The sequence below is a fragment of the Theropithecus gelada genome, chromosome 6 (genome assembly GCF_003255815.1).
Source record: "Theropithecus gelada isolate Dixy chromosome 6, Tgel_1.0, whole genome shotgun sequence".
Classification (NCBI taxonomy): domain Eukaryota; kingdom Metazoa; phylum Chordata; class Mammalia; order Primates; family Cercopithecidae; genus Theropithecus; species Theropithecus gelada.
In genome coordinates this window covers 137,293,995-137,309,465 of record NC_037673.1, presented here as the reverse complement: position 1 = coordinate 137,309,465, position 15,471 = coordinate 137,293,995, and the positions used below count along the sequence as shown (strand labels likewise).

The following is a 15,471-nucleotide window of genomic DNA, read 5'->3' as shown; positions in this document are numbered from 1 at the left end:
AGGTATAAAATCAAAATAATCATATATGTAAGGAAATCATGTATGTACGGAAAAAAGGGAAGAACAAAAAGATAAAAGAAAAAGAGCCATCAACATTCCTGATTTTACAAAAATAGGTCATCTGATCACTTTCTAGAACCCAAGAAAGAATGGAGAGACCCCCAGCTCTTTACCTGGTGTTGCACTGGATACTGTTGGCCACTGCTGATCAGGCCCTCCTGGACCAGCCCGTAGAATGCCAGCCTCCTCTAGGTGCACAGAGCTGAATAAACACACAGACCCAGATAACAGTTAGATCATAAATGCTTTCCCAGCTCTTCTTCCACCCTCAGAAATTGCTTACATCTATGAAGACAGGGCTGCAGCTAACACATTCTGCTCATGCTTGAACTGAAGCAATTATTGCTGAGCAGTCACCCTGCATAAACTGCAGAAGCATTGCTGACTTACTTACTGCCTGCTATACTATTCCAGGAATACACATGTTCTATCTTTATGGCAATTTTGTTTCTTATTAATGCCATGTAGTGCTCACTAAATCTAACAGGAAGCCCATCAGAGGACTAAGCCATTTTAACATCTCGATGCTGAAGCAGATGAGGAGGGCTTGTTCTCAAAAGCTCCAAGACTCTCCTGTAGGTTCTCTTGTTCTCGGGTTCTCTATTCTAAAGAAGAAAACACACTAAAATTATTTTCTGATAATTGGAGTATTGTTCCAATTTGGCTATCCAATTAATTCTTAACCTTATTTTCTATTTTACTCTTTCTATATCTTTTAGGCATAGATGACCCACCCTGTATTTCCTAAGACTAGAGAAACCTGATCACCACCACTCACAGATCTCAGTTCAGAAGAGACTAATTCAGCATAAAACATTGCTGGGAGTGAGACACAAAATGGGAGACCTTTAGAGGCAAGCAGAGATAGAACATAATACTGTTCAAGAGAAAAGAGAACAAGGTGCAGTATTCATTTATGTATGTCTAATACTAACACATATTAATCTCTCAAATATTTGTTGGATGGATGAATGAATGAATGAATGAATGATGGAAGGAAGAAAGGAAGGAAGAAATAAGTGGGATCCTAAGAGAAAATGTCCAAGAAAATCCTCATCAAAATTAGAGGACCCTTTAATTTAATTTAATTTAATTTAATTTAATTTAATTTTGAGACAAAGCCTCATTCTGTCACTCAGGCTGGAGTACAGTGGCGGGATCTCAGCTCACTGCAACCTTGGCCTCCCAGGTTCAAGCAATTCTCCTGCCTCAGCCCTCCAAGTAGCTGGGACTACAGGCACCCGCCACCATGCCTGGCTCATTTTTGTATTTTTAGTAGAGACGGGGTTTCACTATATTGACCAGTGATCATTTGTTTCTTCGTCCTTCCCATTTGGTTTCCAAAGACATTTGCAAATAATGAATCTTTTATTTGGCCCCATGACATGGATACTAGATCACCTCCAGAAATAATGGTAGTTAATCAATTACTGTCAGAGAGACAAAGTAGAGAGAGCAAAATTATATTTAATCTGAGTCTTAGACTAATGCTGTTACTCTAGGTTAATTTAAAGTAAGCTAGGTTTGGTCTCCAGATATCCAATAAAAGCCCTTTACATGGCTCATCCTCTGAAGAACCCATGTCATTGATAACAATAAGATAGCAACAGATGGGAAAGATGAGGACACTCTAATAGGCATGAACATGAACAACAACAGTAATCAGTTATTGAGGGTAATAGGATGTAACAGTCAATGTGAGATTAAAAAAAAAAAACAAGGTAGACAACATGTATGTAAATACATTGTACAATGTACCCAAGTCTCAAAGCATGAGTATTAATTATTGTTTTTAAAGGAGGAAAAGAAAGCATAGGTAGAGAGGGATGAAGGAGGTTGAAATTACTTCCCTGTAGAAATTTTGATGGGAGAAAATACACAGCGGCCTGTTTCTGTGATTTTACAGAGGACTCTATATTCCAGCACTTGATAAGCATTTGGCACTGACCATTTGCAATCTTTCAAGGAATAGACACAGGGACAAAAAAATTGCATTTTCCTGGCAAAGTACCTGAAGCTTTTTAGTTTTGACAGCTGCTTCTGGTCTATGGAGACACAGTTTATCTGAGCCATACCAAGTTAAGGTTACTTCTGAGTGAACGAGGAGGGAAATACATACCTGTGCATGCCTGCTCTCAGGGAAGCAGAGTAACGCCAGTCAGGGTTGGGCTGTCGTGGCTGCAAAATCACAAAGAGAGTTTTCTGTTAAAATGACAAGACAATGTTCTCCTGGGGATGCTGTTAAAATTAAATATTTCCGGGCATCTAAAAAAAGTACTGAATGAGCCATTTCACGTGTAACTCTATGATAATATCTATATACATAGCACTTTAGAAGAAAATTAGTTCATCAGAGTCCTTACACAGATTAGATACCCTGGAAGACCAGATTTAATAATCTTGTAAAGGCCAGCTTTGGCTTTGCCTTGCCCAATACACATCTGTGTTCTTAAAACACTACGGGAAGAACAGTCTGTTTTGAGAAAGGAAAAGCTTTCATTGCTTTTGCCCTCAAGTGCCCCATTCCCAATTCAGTATCACAGCTATAACAGGGCACATGGCTACACAAGTTCTGCTGGCCTGGCTGGACTGCAGAGGACTGCAATCTGCTGCTGGCTTTGCAGACTGCAGCATATTTGACCCAGGGCGGATGTGCCCAGTCATAACCCCAGCAACTGATAACAGCCTCTTTGCTGATTGAAGAGGGATAGCAGGGAGAGGAAAACAAACTACTGCAGAGTTTGACCTTGTTTTGCTACCTAATCCTTTTCATAAACTTGTACTTGTTCCTGCTCCTTCCTGAGTGCTTTCCCTCCTCACTGAATCACTGTTCACTAAGCTCTGATTGTTTAACAGGGAGTAGCTGAAATCCAAGAAAAACCTGCTATATTTTGCAACAGTTGTGTATTGGAAAGATCTGTTGCCCTCTCTCTACAAACTGTCAGTCTGAAGGGGGAGAACAAAGAGGAAAATATGGGCACCCAAAGACTTAAAGACTGTTGGGGGAGTTACGCGCTGGTTAGAAGCTACTCAGAAATCACTGAGACATCATCAGTCATCATCACTGTCTTGTATCAGTAAGCAAAAATGTCACTGTGAAAAACTTGTGACACTCCTCTAGATGTGTTTTCATGGGTGGAGATTAAGGTGGCCCTGTCACTGAATATTGAGGTATAGCTGAATGAAAAAATGGGGGATAAAAGTTGTATTTTGTATTTTCCTCTACATTATACTTACCATATTTGGTAGAAACAAAGCCATAGTAACATCAATAGACCATTCCAACCTACCAATAATTCTTATTCCTATCATTCATATAGTTCCTTCAAGGGATGCAAAGTATTTAATAAACACATTTCTTCATAACACCCAGGAGAGAAATGATCACCATCTCAATTTTCAGACAGATTTGTGAATGGCTACATGATATTTGGTATTCAGAGAATTAGCCAAAGTCAAGGCCCAGAAAAAGTTACAACTCTGGGACAATTTACCTCAATGGTCCTCACACACTTACTGCTCTCTCTATTCTACCAATCTGCTAGCAAGATATGCATATGCAAGCTGCTTCCTCCTTTGTTTTTGAGTTCACAAAATGCTATGGATATTCCATATAACATAGCATAAAATTATCTACAGACCAAAGGAGTTTCCATTATCTACTAGCAGTGTTAGAGGGAACAAGAGAAAATGTTTGCAAATCATCTTATAAACCTGGAAATATGACTGAAATACTTTTTATCAATCAATCATCATCACCATCTCTCCCCTCGCCATCAGGAGCACTATCGTTAGCTTGTCAGCTGAGAGAACCTTTCTTCAAGAAAGACTGTAACATCTGCTGAGAAATGTTGCCAATTTTTCCATGATTGGGTAACATTCATGATGAAAATTGCTGCAACTTGATCTTTGGAATGAAATCATCAAACTCATTTTGCTGAAAGGCACAGTTCTAGCAGGACTGACCAGGAAACTCAGTTCATTATACAATCTCACTTCCCCAATGACACATTTAATTTGTCATGCTGCTATTTTCTATACTAGTCCATCAGCAACAATATCCTTCTCAGATTCATTTGCCAAAATCACAGTAAGATTTCTTATGGCAATAAGATCAGGCAGGGAAAAGGAAAGGAAGAAAGCATATAATATGTTTTAAGTAGCTACACAGTACTAGATTTTGCACTTTATTACATACTGTTGCATGTATCCTAATTCTTTCTTTGTCAGTAAACTCTATGAAAGGGATTATATCTGTTTTACTCATTAGACACATGCATATCTTCAGATATTCAAAAAAGCATAGCTATATAGTCAGAGTCTAGCAGGCTTCTGGCATTTGGGAGGTTTTAAAAATGTGTTTAAATAAATGAACTATAATGCATAAGTCAACATTATTGTACTTAAATTGCAAAAATGAGACATCTGAACTTTAGAGAGATTAAATTACTTGCCTGATTGCTGAGTTCAGCTGACAGTCATGTTTAGGTCCCCTTAACACAAAAGTCTGTGTTTTACTTCATTTATTTATTTGTTCATTTATTTATTTATTTTTGAGACAGGGTTCTACTCTGCCATTTAGGCTGGTGTGCAGTGGTGCGATCTCGGCTGCCTGCAACCTCTGCCTCCAGGGTTCAAGCAATTCTTCTTCCTCAGTCTCCCTAGAAGCTGGGATTACAGGCACCTGCACCTACCACTGTACCTGGCTAAATTTTGAATTTTTAGTAGAGATGGGGTTTCACCATGTTGGCCAGGCTGGTCTTGAACACCTGACCTCAGGCAATCCACCCTCCTCGGCCTCCCAAAGTTCTGGGATTACAGGCTTGAGCCACTGTGCCTAGCCAAAAGTCTGTGTTTTAAATAAATTTACATGAAATTACATATATTTTTCTTCTTTCTCTTTTTTACTTCTGAGTTTTCAGGATATTGATTTAAAACAACACAAAACTAAAAGTAAAAAAAAATGTACATGAGTTTCATCCAGAACTTGATTAAACTTGGAAAAATTCAAGTTGAAAGGTTGACTACTGATATATCTGACACAGTAAGACATATATTACTATCACAATTTCAATCATAGTTGAAATAACTGATTGTTTAGTTCTTTAATACTTAGATGGTACCTCCCAGGACTATGCTTACTTTCTATTGGTAAAGAATTCCAATATGTCCTATTGCTTCAAAGGTTAGTCTTTTGGTAGAATAATGGTCACAAAACTCCATATGTAGAAAAATTCAATTAGGTAGTCCATATGGGTGATGTAGTATTACTGAAGAATAAGAATACACTTCAGTTCCTATTAAAATTATAAAAAAAGATTTAATTTATCTTGTAATGATATTATTTGTGATTTATAACATAGGATATTTGAGCTACGGAAGGATGAATCACTTCTTCTAAGATTTAAAGTAAAATAAGTTTAAAATACCCTATTTTATTAATAAACTCACACAACTACTCCATGAAATAATATGCTATCTTCGTACCATGGAAATCCATGTGGAAGACATCAATAAATTGCCCTCTGGGACATAAGACTGCATATAATATCTCCTTTTCCTTCCTAATAGAACTCTACTATGAATATATCCACTACAGATTTTTCATAGTGCTATTTTGTGAACATTGATATAAACTGATAGGCAGAATTTCAAGATGGCCCCAAGATCCCTATATTCTGGTGTGCACACCCTGAATAATCTCCAAGACTGTGATTGTGATGGATCTTATTCCCATGATTACATTATGTTATGTAGTACAGTTGGCTTTAAGAAAGGCAGATCATCCGGATGGGACTGACATAATCACATGAGCTCTTTAAATCTGGGTCTAGAGGTCAGAGACAGAAATCAGAGAGATCTGAAGCATAAGAGGGATTCCATGTGAGGGAAGATTCTCCAGTGCCAGCCCTAAAGATGGGGCAGACCACGCACGGAACAGGAGTCCTGAGTCCTCAGTTCTCTAGGAACTGAGAGTGATCCCAGGCCAATAGTAAGTAGGAAAACAGAGATCTCAGTCCCCAAGCAACTGGATTCTGCAATCTGAATGAGCTCAATAGTGGATTCTTACTAAGAGCCTGCAAAAGAGAACACAGCCCAGCTGTGTTCATTTCAGCCTTGAGAATACCTGAGCAGACAACTCAGCCACATGGTACAGGACTGTGACATAACAAATAGATGGTGTTTTAAAACAATTACTTGTGGTAATTTGTTACAAAGCACCAGAAAAGGGATACATAGACTGTTGCTCATTAAGGCAAAAGGGAATATAACATTCAAAATAATCATTATGTTGCATATTGGTCTTCTAGTATATCAAAATGAGGGCTGGGTACAGTGGCTCACACCTGTAATCCCAGCACTTTGGGAAGCCAAGGCGGAGAGATCACTTGAGGTCAGGAGTTCGAGACCAGCCTGACCAACATGGTGAAACCCAAAAATACAAAATTAGCCAGGCATGATGGCGCATGCCTGTAATCTCAGCTACTTGGGAGGTTGAGGCAGGAGAATCGCTTGAACCCTGGAGGCAGAGGTTGCAGTGAGCCAAGATCATGCCATTGCACTCCAGCCTGGGCAACAAGAGCAAAACTCCATCTCAAGAAACTAAAATAAAATAAAACAAAAAGGTAATACATTTGAGAATTCTGGGTGGAATACTTTCCTCTGAATGTAGTCATTTAAAATCCTAATTTACAGGAGCAGGAAAGTAAAATAAACATAACTTTAGAACATACCTAATGGGTTCCAGTACAACAGAAAGTGCTAGGTCTGTTTAGTTCTGGATGCATAGCCTGCCAGCACAGCAGCTACTCTCTCACTCACAGTTGTATCTCCTCGGAGCCCAGAGTTCTGACCCTGGAAGGCCAGAAAGGAACTGGTGGTGCTTATAAGACAAGGAACTAAGATTTCTCTTTACCTTTGCAGTGCTGGATATTCCTTTGCATTTGTCAAGTTAAAATTCTTGAAAGAAAAACCCTTGTATAATTTTCAGGTTAGCAGATTTAAAACAAAAGAATCCTTTTGACCTTTAATTTTTGAAGTCATGGTTATAGATTATACTGCCCCAAATATTATATGAATAAGCTAAATTTATAGTCATATTATCATATGCACAAAACATTGATCCAGGTGAAGTTCTGTAAAAACCACATTTAAAGAAACCTGTAAAACGCCATCATATTCAGCTAAACCTCTGGGTTTGGTGACAGGAATCGTTCCTCAAACATTTGCAAATTGACATTATTCTGACCTCTCATTGAGAGCAAAAATTGGTAGGCAACCAAGGTAAGTATCTAGAACTGACTTTGCTATTCTGTCAAGTAGACAGCATGCCAATAGGCAACGTATAATATGCCAGGCTGTGTCCCTGCAGAGTGTTCTGAGTTAGACCAGATGCCCATGTGATGGCTCACTCCTGGGTCAGAAGGAAACAGTAGGCCAATGACATTCAAGCTACAATGAATAGATTTCTTCTTCAGTCAGAATGTGTACCAGATAAAGAGACAGAGAAGAGCTCAGCCATAATTCCATCTGGCTCAGCAGTCTGTAGAAAAACTGAGGAAGGAGGTAATTGAAATAAATTATTGTATCTTCAGACCAAAGAAAATAAACTTTTTCTCAGAAGAACAGTCCTATGACCGATATGAAGTTTGCAAACTAAACAGCCCCAGTCATTATGAAGTGACTACCAGAGGATGAAAAACTGGAGTGGAAGTTCATAGATATGATTTCTTTGTCTATTCTGACCATTGTACAATTTTTATAATTTCACTACCACGTCACTTTACACTGAGTGTAAACTCTGTTCCAGGATAGAGTCATCAGTTAGAAAAGTCAGTGCTGGGGGAAATAAACTGAAAGAAAAATTAACTCTTTCAGGTCACTATGTCTGGAATTAGGGTGAATACGCACACATAGTGGCAGAAATAACTGAAGGTTTGGTGACTACACATTGCTTTAAAATAAGTGAAAGTGAACGCAAACTTAACTCATCTCTGCTACTCTTTTGTAATTTGTACATGTTGTGCCAACTGGGCCCACTGATACGCTATTGGACAAATCTACTAGAGCACTCAAAGTGACTCATTAGCAATCACAACACCACGACCACAAAAGCACAGAATCTACCTTAAGATTTGGTTTCCTTTGCCGGGCATGGTGGCTCACACCTGTAATCCCAGCACTTTGGGAGGCCAAGGCAGGTAGATCACAAGGTCAAGAGATTGAGACCATCCTGGCCAACATGGTGAAACCCCATCTCTACTAAAAATACAAAAATTAGCAGGGCGTAGTGGCGCGTGCCTGTAATCTCAGCTACTCAGGAGGCTGAGGCAGGAGAATCACTTTAACCCAGGAGGCGGAGGTTGCAGTGAGCCAGGATTACGCCACTGCACTCCAGCCTGGCAACAGAGTGAGACTCCATTTCAAAAAAAAAAAAATTTGGTTTCTTTTTATGGAGACTCTGAAGGGAGTGCCAACCAAATTCAGTATCAATTTCGGAAATTTCCAAAGAGAAATTCTGCCCTACTGCCAAATAGCTACTTCAGAATCCTCACTGCATAAGTGATTCATGAAATGAGCTCACTGGGGGTAAAATCTACCAGCAGATTAGAGTCTGGGGTTAAATGCTGATATTTAATAAGCAACAAGAGAAAAATCAGTGAAATAATAGAAACAAAAGATCTTAACAGGCTTTGCCAATAGTGAAGCAAATAAATAAATACAAATATATTAACGGCATGTGCAACATAGTGAGACCCCATCTCTTCCAAAAAACAAAAACAAAAAAACACTAAAAACTAGTCAGACACGGTGGCGCACATCTATGGTCCAAGCTACTCAGGAGGCTGAGGTGTGAGGAATGCTTGAGACCAGGAGGTCAAGGCTGCAGTAAGCCATATTCACGCCACTATACTCCAGCCTGGGTGACAGGCCAAAACTTTGTCTCAAAAAAAAAAAATAGTAGTAACTCACTGATATGCCCATTTGTTACCTGCTTCTATGTAAGAAATTACTCTTTCTCCAAAAGCAGTTAATACATATGACTAGGTGAATTAGTGATAGCTTAAATGCCTGAATATCCCATATCAAAGGGAATATAAACACTGGAACTTCTGTCTACTCATAGCATTGAAAAAAAGTTTTTGGAGTCAGATGGATACAACTTAAAATAACACTAGCAATGTGATTGTGTATATTACCTAACCTCCCTGAGTTTATTTCCTCATATGCTAGATTTTAACAAATATTTAATGCATCACTTGCAGGTAATGAAATCATATATATATTCAATATTATAATATTCAATATATTGAATAATCTTGAATATTCAAGATTCAATAATATGAGATATATGTGTGTATATATGTATGATATACATATATCTATAGAGCAGGGTGGTTAGTGAGTACAAATTCCCTTACTCTTCCTCTCTAATTCCCATCTACTTTTAATGTAGGCACATGGTACTAATTGTACCCCAGGACTCTCCTGCCATCTGTAGTAACCAGATAGGAAAAAAAGAAAGCCCAACATGGGAATTTAACAGGTTGATCCAGCAATGACGACTTTCAGAACTGAGTGACTTTTGTTCCCATCTTGCCACACTATAACAGTGTGACTCACTCTCTCCCTATAATTGCAAACATTTCTGGAGCTGTAGATCTTGGGGCTCTTCACTGGATTTCCAAAAGTGCCTGGCAGAAATTTGCCTTTATTAAAAATCATGCATTTTCCTGGCAAAATCTCCCCAAAGCAAGCAATTTCTGAAATAATTTTCACCCTAGATTAAATGTTTGTGTACGAAAGTACATTAACATACAGGTCAGTGTAAGACAGAAATAGTTTATATATCAAATTGCCCCAAGCTTTAAGTCAGGAGAGGGAGGGTAACAGTGTCTTTCCTCTGAGCTTCCAGCTCACAGCTGGTGGCAAAGCTGAGCCTGGCCTGACTTGTTCACGCCTCTTTACCACCTGCAGCCCACCCCAATCCCAAAGGGCTTCACGGGAATTTGTTAAGCAAATGTCTACAGCAACCTTATTTAAAGCTAAACCCTTTTAATGCTACGATCTAAAGAATTCTGGAAACTCTTTGATTTTTTCCCCCGTTTTTCTTAATCTGCAATCTGCCTCCTGTGGTTACTCAGCATTGACTAACACCAGGCACTTCTGATAAATGAATAAATCTATCAGAAATGTCAATGAGAAAAATCTACTCTTAATCAGGAATGGGAACTTTTGTGCCTGTGCATTAAATTCCTCAAGATTACCATGAACTTCAAATGCAACAATATGGACATTACTAAAAATACAGCAATATGTCAATGAAAATATATTGCAAAAAATAGGGGAGAGACAAATATTGTTCACACATTGTATAGTAGCTCTAAAAGCCCTTTCTACAAAGTAGATATTTGGAAAGGTAACAATTCATCACTATTAATGGGACAAAATTTTGGCTTTTGAAATCCAAGTTTTAAGTATCACAAAGCATATCTCTGTTATTTCAAGCATACATGCAGAGACAAACACACCACACAAACACACACATAATCATGTACTTTCTAATAATTTATGTACATTCTTCGTAATAATAAACAAGCTGGCCTTATATCTACCTAAAACTCAAAACTAGTGCATATACTAACACCTGACTGTACACTTTACTGTAGGGTAAGCCATCCACTTTCCAAGCCAGCCTTTTGAAGCTATAGCAAATCAAATTTTAGATCCAGAAAATGAATGTATGCTTTGGAAGTACTGTCATTTAACTTAAAGACATGAAGGACTTGAAAAGGCTACTTTACATCTCATCAAAACCATAGAAACTGTCAACAGAAAATCAGAAGATTACAGGCTGCATTTAAGCTAAATTCAGGGAAATCCTCTTACAATGAATTCAGAGTATGCCAAGAAAGGTGGCTATAGGGAGAATTCTTTTTCCCTTCTCTTCCTCCTAATCCCAGCTTGTCTTGGTCTTCACCATCCCCCCACACCCCTAATCCACTCATTCTAATACCTCCCTGGCCCAACCAGACAAATTGGTACTTAATCTCTCTGCCTTACCATCATCCACTCCCTCTGACAGCTCCCTACAGAAGAGTTGCCACATCATACAGCCAAAGCAAACTTTAGCTTCAGTATGATGTCTAAATATTACAGCTTTATCACCTGTGACATGCATTTCCAGAGGATCTTATCACATAGGTTCAGTGAAAGTACCAGAAATATTAATTTCCACTGTAGATAGTCCAGAGTATAAACAGAGACAGCATACAGTGGTGACTATGACAGCCCCTAGAGGCCTCAGAGCTTTTTAAGAAACATCACTCCTATAGGATTTCGAAAGAAAAATTTCCCTGTAGATGATACAGCAGAGGCCATTTCTCCTTGGGTCTCATAATGTTACTCCCTAAAACATAATCCCTATTCCAAGGCCTGTTCTGTTTCTCTACAAATCTGTCCTTAGCATTAAATGTTAAGACTAATCCTCACTTCTCAAACAATTTTATGGACAATCTTCATGCCTCTGAAAATGGAAAATAAAACAATTCTTTAGTGCTGTTTTTCTAGAGAGGAAATAGTAGATGATGATCAAAGTGTGGATACTATATATACCCAGTTTACCAGATAACTCTTGCCACTGTTAATGACTCAATAAAGCCAACCACAGGTTATTGGGGGATATGCGACAAATGCATGAGTTTGTAGAAGACTCCCTTACCACTATCTCACCTCATTTTGAGAAATAGCCTCGTTTTTGAGAATAATCAGGTTCCCAGCACTCTGACCACTTTGGCCTGTGAGGTTCCTGCTGTCAGTCACTGCTGCTTGGGCTCCCGAAGGCCCTGGTCCTGTTTGGGCCCCTGTATTGTAAAACATGAAAGTGTCACTCCCTGAGCCTGCTGTCAGACAGGCCTTGTAGCAGTAGGTCTTGGTGAGGGAGCCATTCCCTCGAACTTCAATGAAGTGAGGCTGCACTTTGAGGCCATGCGGTATCCTGGCATCAATATTGTTGTTGGCCTGTTTGTAAAGTTCTGCAGGGCACCTCTCCCTTACTCCACAGAAGCCTCCACAGCATGCAGTGCCATACGCAGTGTAGCGGTAGCACTTGATGATGCTCAAAATGATGATTGTCAAAAGAAATATAAAAGACACTGTGCTTAATGCTATTATTAGATAAAGGGTAATTTCAGAATATGTCCGAGGGCTCTTAACATGTCTCTGAGTGTCAGGGAGGATTTTGGAAACCCTATCCACCACAGCTACTGTAATGGCCACAGAGGCTGATAGTGATGGCTCTCCATTATCTCGGACCACCACGGTCAGGTTGAAAGTGCTACCACTCTCATCTCCCATCTTCCTGGTAGTCCTAATTTCTCCTGTGTGCAGTTCTACTTTAAAGAGGTCCAGGTCAGAAGTCTGGGCTAGATGGTAAAAAAGCCAAGCATTTTGCCCAGAGTCTGAGTCCATGGCTATGACTTTGGTGACCAGGTAGCCAGCAGGGGCAGTTCGAGGCACCATCTCAAAGGCTGCTGACGAGTTCGTTGAGGTAGGGTACAGAATGTGAGGGGCATGGTCATTCATGTCCACCACATACACGTTGGCAGTCACAGTGCTGCTCAGTGGTGGAATCCCCTTGTCCTGAGCCTCCACAGTCACAAAGAACTCCCGAAACTTCTCATAGTCAAAGGAGTTGACAGCATAAAGGCTGCCACTGGCACTGTTAATGGAGACATAGGAGGTGACTGGCAGCCCTTGAATCTCCCTCTCCAGAAGGGAGTAGGTCACCTCTGCATTCTCCTTTTCATCTGGGTCTGTGGCTTGCACAGTACAGAGCAACACACCTGGCAAATTGTTCTCCTGTATGTAGATGGAATAGGAGTCCTCCAGGAAGCTTGGTGGATTGTCATTGATGTCAGAGATCTCAACCTTCAGTGTCCGCTGGGATGTGAGCTGTGGTATTCCCCCATCAGTGGCTGTCACCGTGATGTTGTAGACAGCCACCCGCTCTCGGTCCAGCGGGCCACTCACCACCAGTGTATAGGAGTTTCCAAAGCCATTCAGTCGGAAAGGGAGTGTGGCCTCCAGACCCAGGCTCACTTTCCGGTTGGGGCCTGAGTCTTGGTCATTGACACTGAGAACGGCTACAATGGTGTTGGGTGTAGCATTCTCAGGCACTGGGCTATACAGGTCCGTGAGCACCACCTCTGGGGCATTGTCATTCACGTCCACGATGTCCACCAGCACCTTGCAGTGACCTGCCATGGGCACTGGACCCCGGTCAGTCGCCTGCACATAGATCTGGTAGGAGGAGGCTTCCTCATAATCCAGCCCCCCAATTACTCGCACTTCCCCAGTACTGGCATCTATGCTGAAGAGCTGCCTCTCCCGGTCCGAAGTGTAGCTGCTCAAGGAGTACCTGAGCTCACCATTGGAGCCCTCATCCGGGTCTGAGGCATTCAGCTTCACCACCAGTGTGCCTGGGGGCGAGTCCTCCCGTAGCTGGACGCGATAAGTGGACTGGTCAAAGGCAGGAGAGTTGTCGTTAGTGTCCAGGACACGCACAGAGATCTGTGCCGTACCCGAGCGGGCTGGGATGCCCCCATCCACGGCTGTGAGAACCAGGTGGTGCAAGGCTGCCTGTTCCCGGTCTAGGCCCTTGCGCAGCACCAGCTCAAGCACTTTACTGTTCTCCTGCAGGGGCTTAAGGTCCAGCTCGAAGTGCTCGCTGGGGCTGAGCTCGTAGGTCTGTACTGAGTTGGCGCCCACGTCTGGGTCCTGCGCACTCTCTATGTGAAAGCGCGCTCCAGGAGCCACCGATTCGCTTACCTGAAGCTGGTAATTGGGCCGCGGGAAACGCGGTGAGTTGTCGTTGATGTCCAGTATTTCCACCTCAACGGCGCTCACCGCCACGGGGTTGTGCGCCAGCACTTCCAAGCTGAGCAGGCAGCGAGGCCGCTGCTCACAGAGCGCCTCCCGATCAATGCGCTCGTTGACGAAGAGCGCTCCACTAGTCAGGTCCAGTTCCAGGTATCGCGGACTGGGCGCACCCAGATGGTTGATGCGCAAGCAACCCGGCCCCAAGCGCCGCAGCTCGAGCCCCAGCGCGCGAGCCACGTTGCCCACGAGCGCGCCGGGTGTCTGCTCCTCTGGCACGGAGTATCGCAGCTGGGAGGCCGCTGGGCCCGGTAGCAGCAGCAGCAGCAACAGCAGCCGGAGAGGCAGTAGCAGCAGCCAGGGCATGGGCCGCCGGAGCCGTGAATGCTCTGTCGCCGCAGGTCTGGTGCCCGCCTGCTCCATAGCCACTGGCCGCGGCGGAGGCAGCCGGGCAGGGCCGGAGGCGGCAGCTTCCCCAGCCGTGCTCCACGCCCGGGCCCCGCCTCCGCTCGTGCCACCCTGAGCCCGCTCCCCCACCGCTCACGCGTTAGCAAACGCCTGGGGCCGCTCCCTCCGTAGGCCCTCCCAAGGGCTCCTGGCCCCACCGCCCTCGCTGATTCCCCATATTCCAGCTCCTCCGCTTGCCTCCGAGTCGCTCAACCCGGCTCGGCTTCCTGCTGCTGCTGCCGCTACCGCTCCAGGGGGAGGGAAAAGGAAGCAGAAGGGGAGACGGAGGGGGAGAGGGAAGGGGAGGAGGGCTCAGCAAGTCCTGCTCTGATTCCGCGCCCAAGTGGCGGACAGCGAACCCGGACTGCTCAGCCTCTCCAATCCCATCTCCTTCACCCTGGACCTGCCGGATCTCAGCGGACCGCAGGAACACGGCCACTCCCTTTCTCCCTACCCCCACTGTCCAGTTCATCCAGTCTCCACCGTCTCTCCCCTGCTTAACGGGTCTTTAAGGAGATTAGTCTGGGAAAAGCGGTCAAGCCCCTAGAAGTCTGGCTATCAGCTCCCCAGGAAAAGATTTCCAAGCGCAATTCAGGAAAATAAACTAAGGGGCCTTAGCTAAGTGTGGGCACCCAGGTGGCGGATCTAACATTAAAAGGAAACAACGCAGGGGGAGGCGCTCTGGGGTTACTGGCGATGGGAACTATTCACCTGACTCCCACATCTTCCCTGGACACTCTTAAGTACTGCAGAAAGTGCTCAACTCCTAGGGCAAAAGGAGGGGGATGGCAAATGCTGCCCTCTTTCCGGGAGCAAGCCTAAAACCAGCATCCTGGGATCCAAGACTCAATTCTGCTGTCGGCCAAGTGGCCCTTACTTTCAGTGTGTGCCTTGGCAAATAACCAATATTTTAAAAAATAGTCTCCATGAAGCTGTAGGCAAATCTGTTATTTGACCCATTTTGGCGATAGTGCGGAAAATCTGGTAAAATTTTTAAAGAGATTCTTCTCTCAAGCTTTTTCTAATCTTGCTTCAAATCTTATTTATCATCCAAGACATTTTCTTTCAAGAGTGATTTAAAATTTT

The 15,471-nt window shown here is 42.6% G+C and overlaps 1 protein-coding gene across 20 annotated transcripts in view; it reads right to left on the bottom strand.

The window, feature by feature from the left end:
* Positions 1-15,471, bottom strand: part of LOC112625707 (protocadherin alpha-C2) — a 203,975-nt gene that overhangs the window by 30,449 nt on the left and 158,055 nt on the right. For 19 of the 20 annotated variants that reach the window (XM_025386865.1, XM_025386877.1, XM_025386868.1 and 16 more), the window contains exons 2-3: positions 2,180-2,238; positions 174-262 (exon numbers count right to left, since the gene is read on the bottom strand). In XM_025386865.1, coding sequence (XP_025242650.1) covers positions 174-262; positions 2,180-2,238 — 148 coding nt within the window. Of the gene's footprint in view, positions 1-173; positions 263-2,179; positions 2,239-11,793; positions 15,033-15,471 lie in introns of those variants that run through there. The other variant, XM_025386857.1, reaches the window with a different exon arrangement.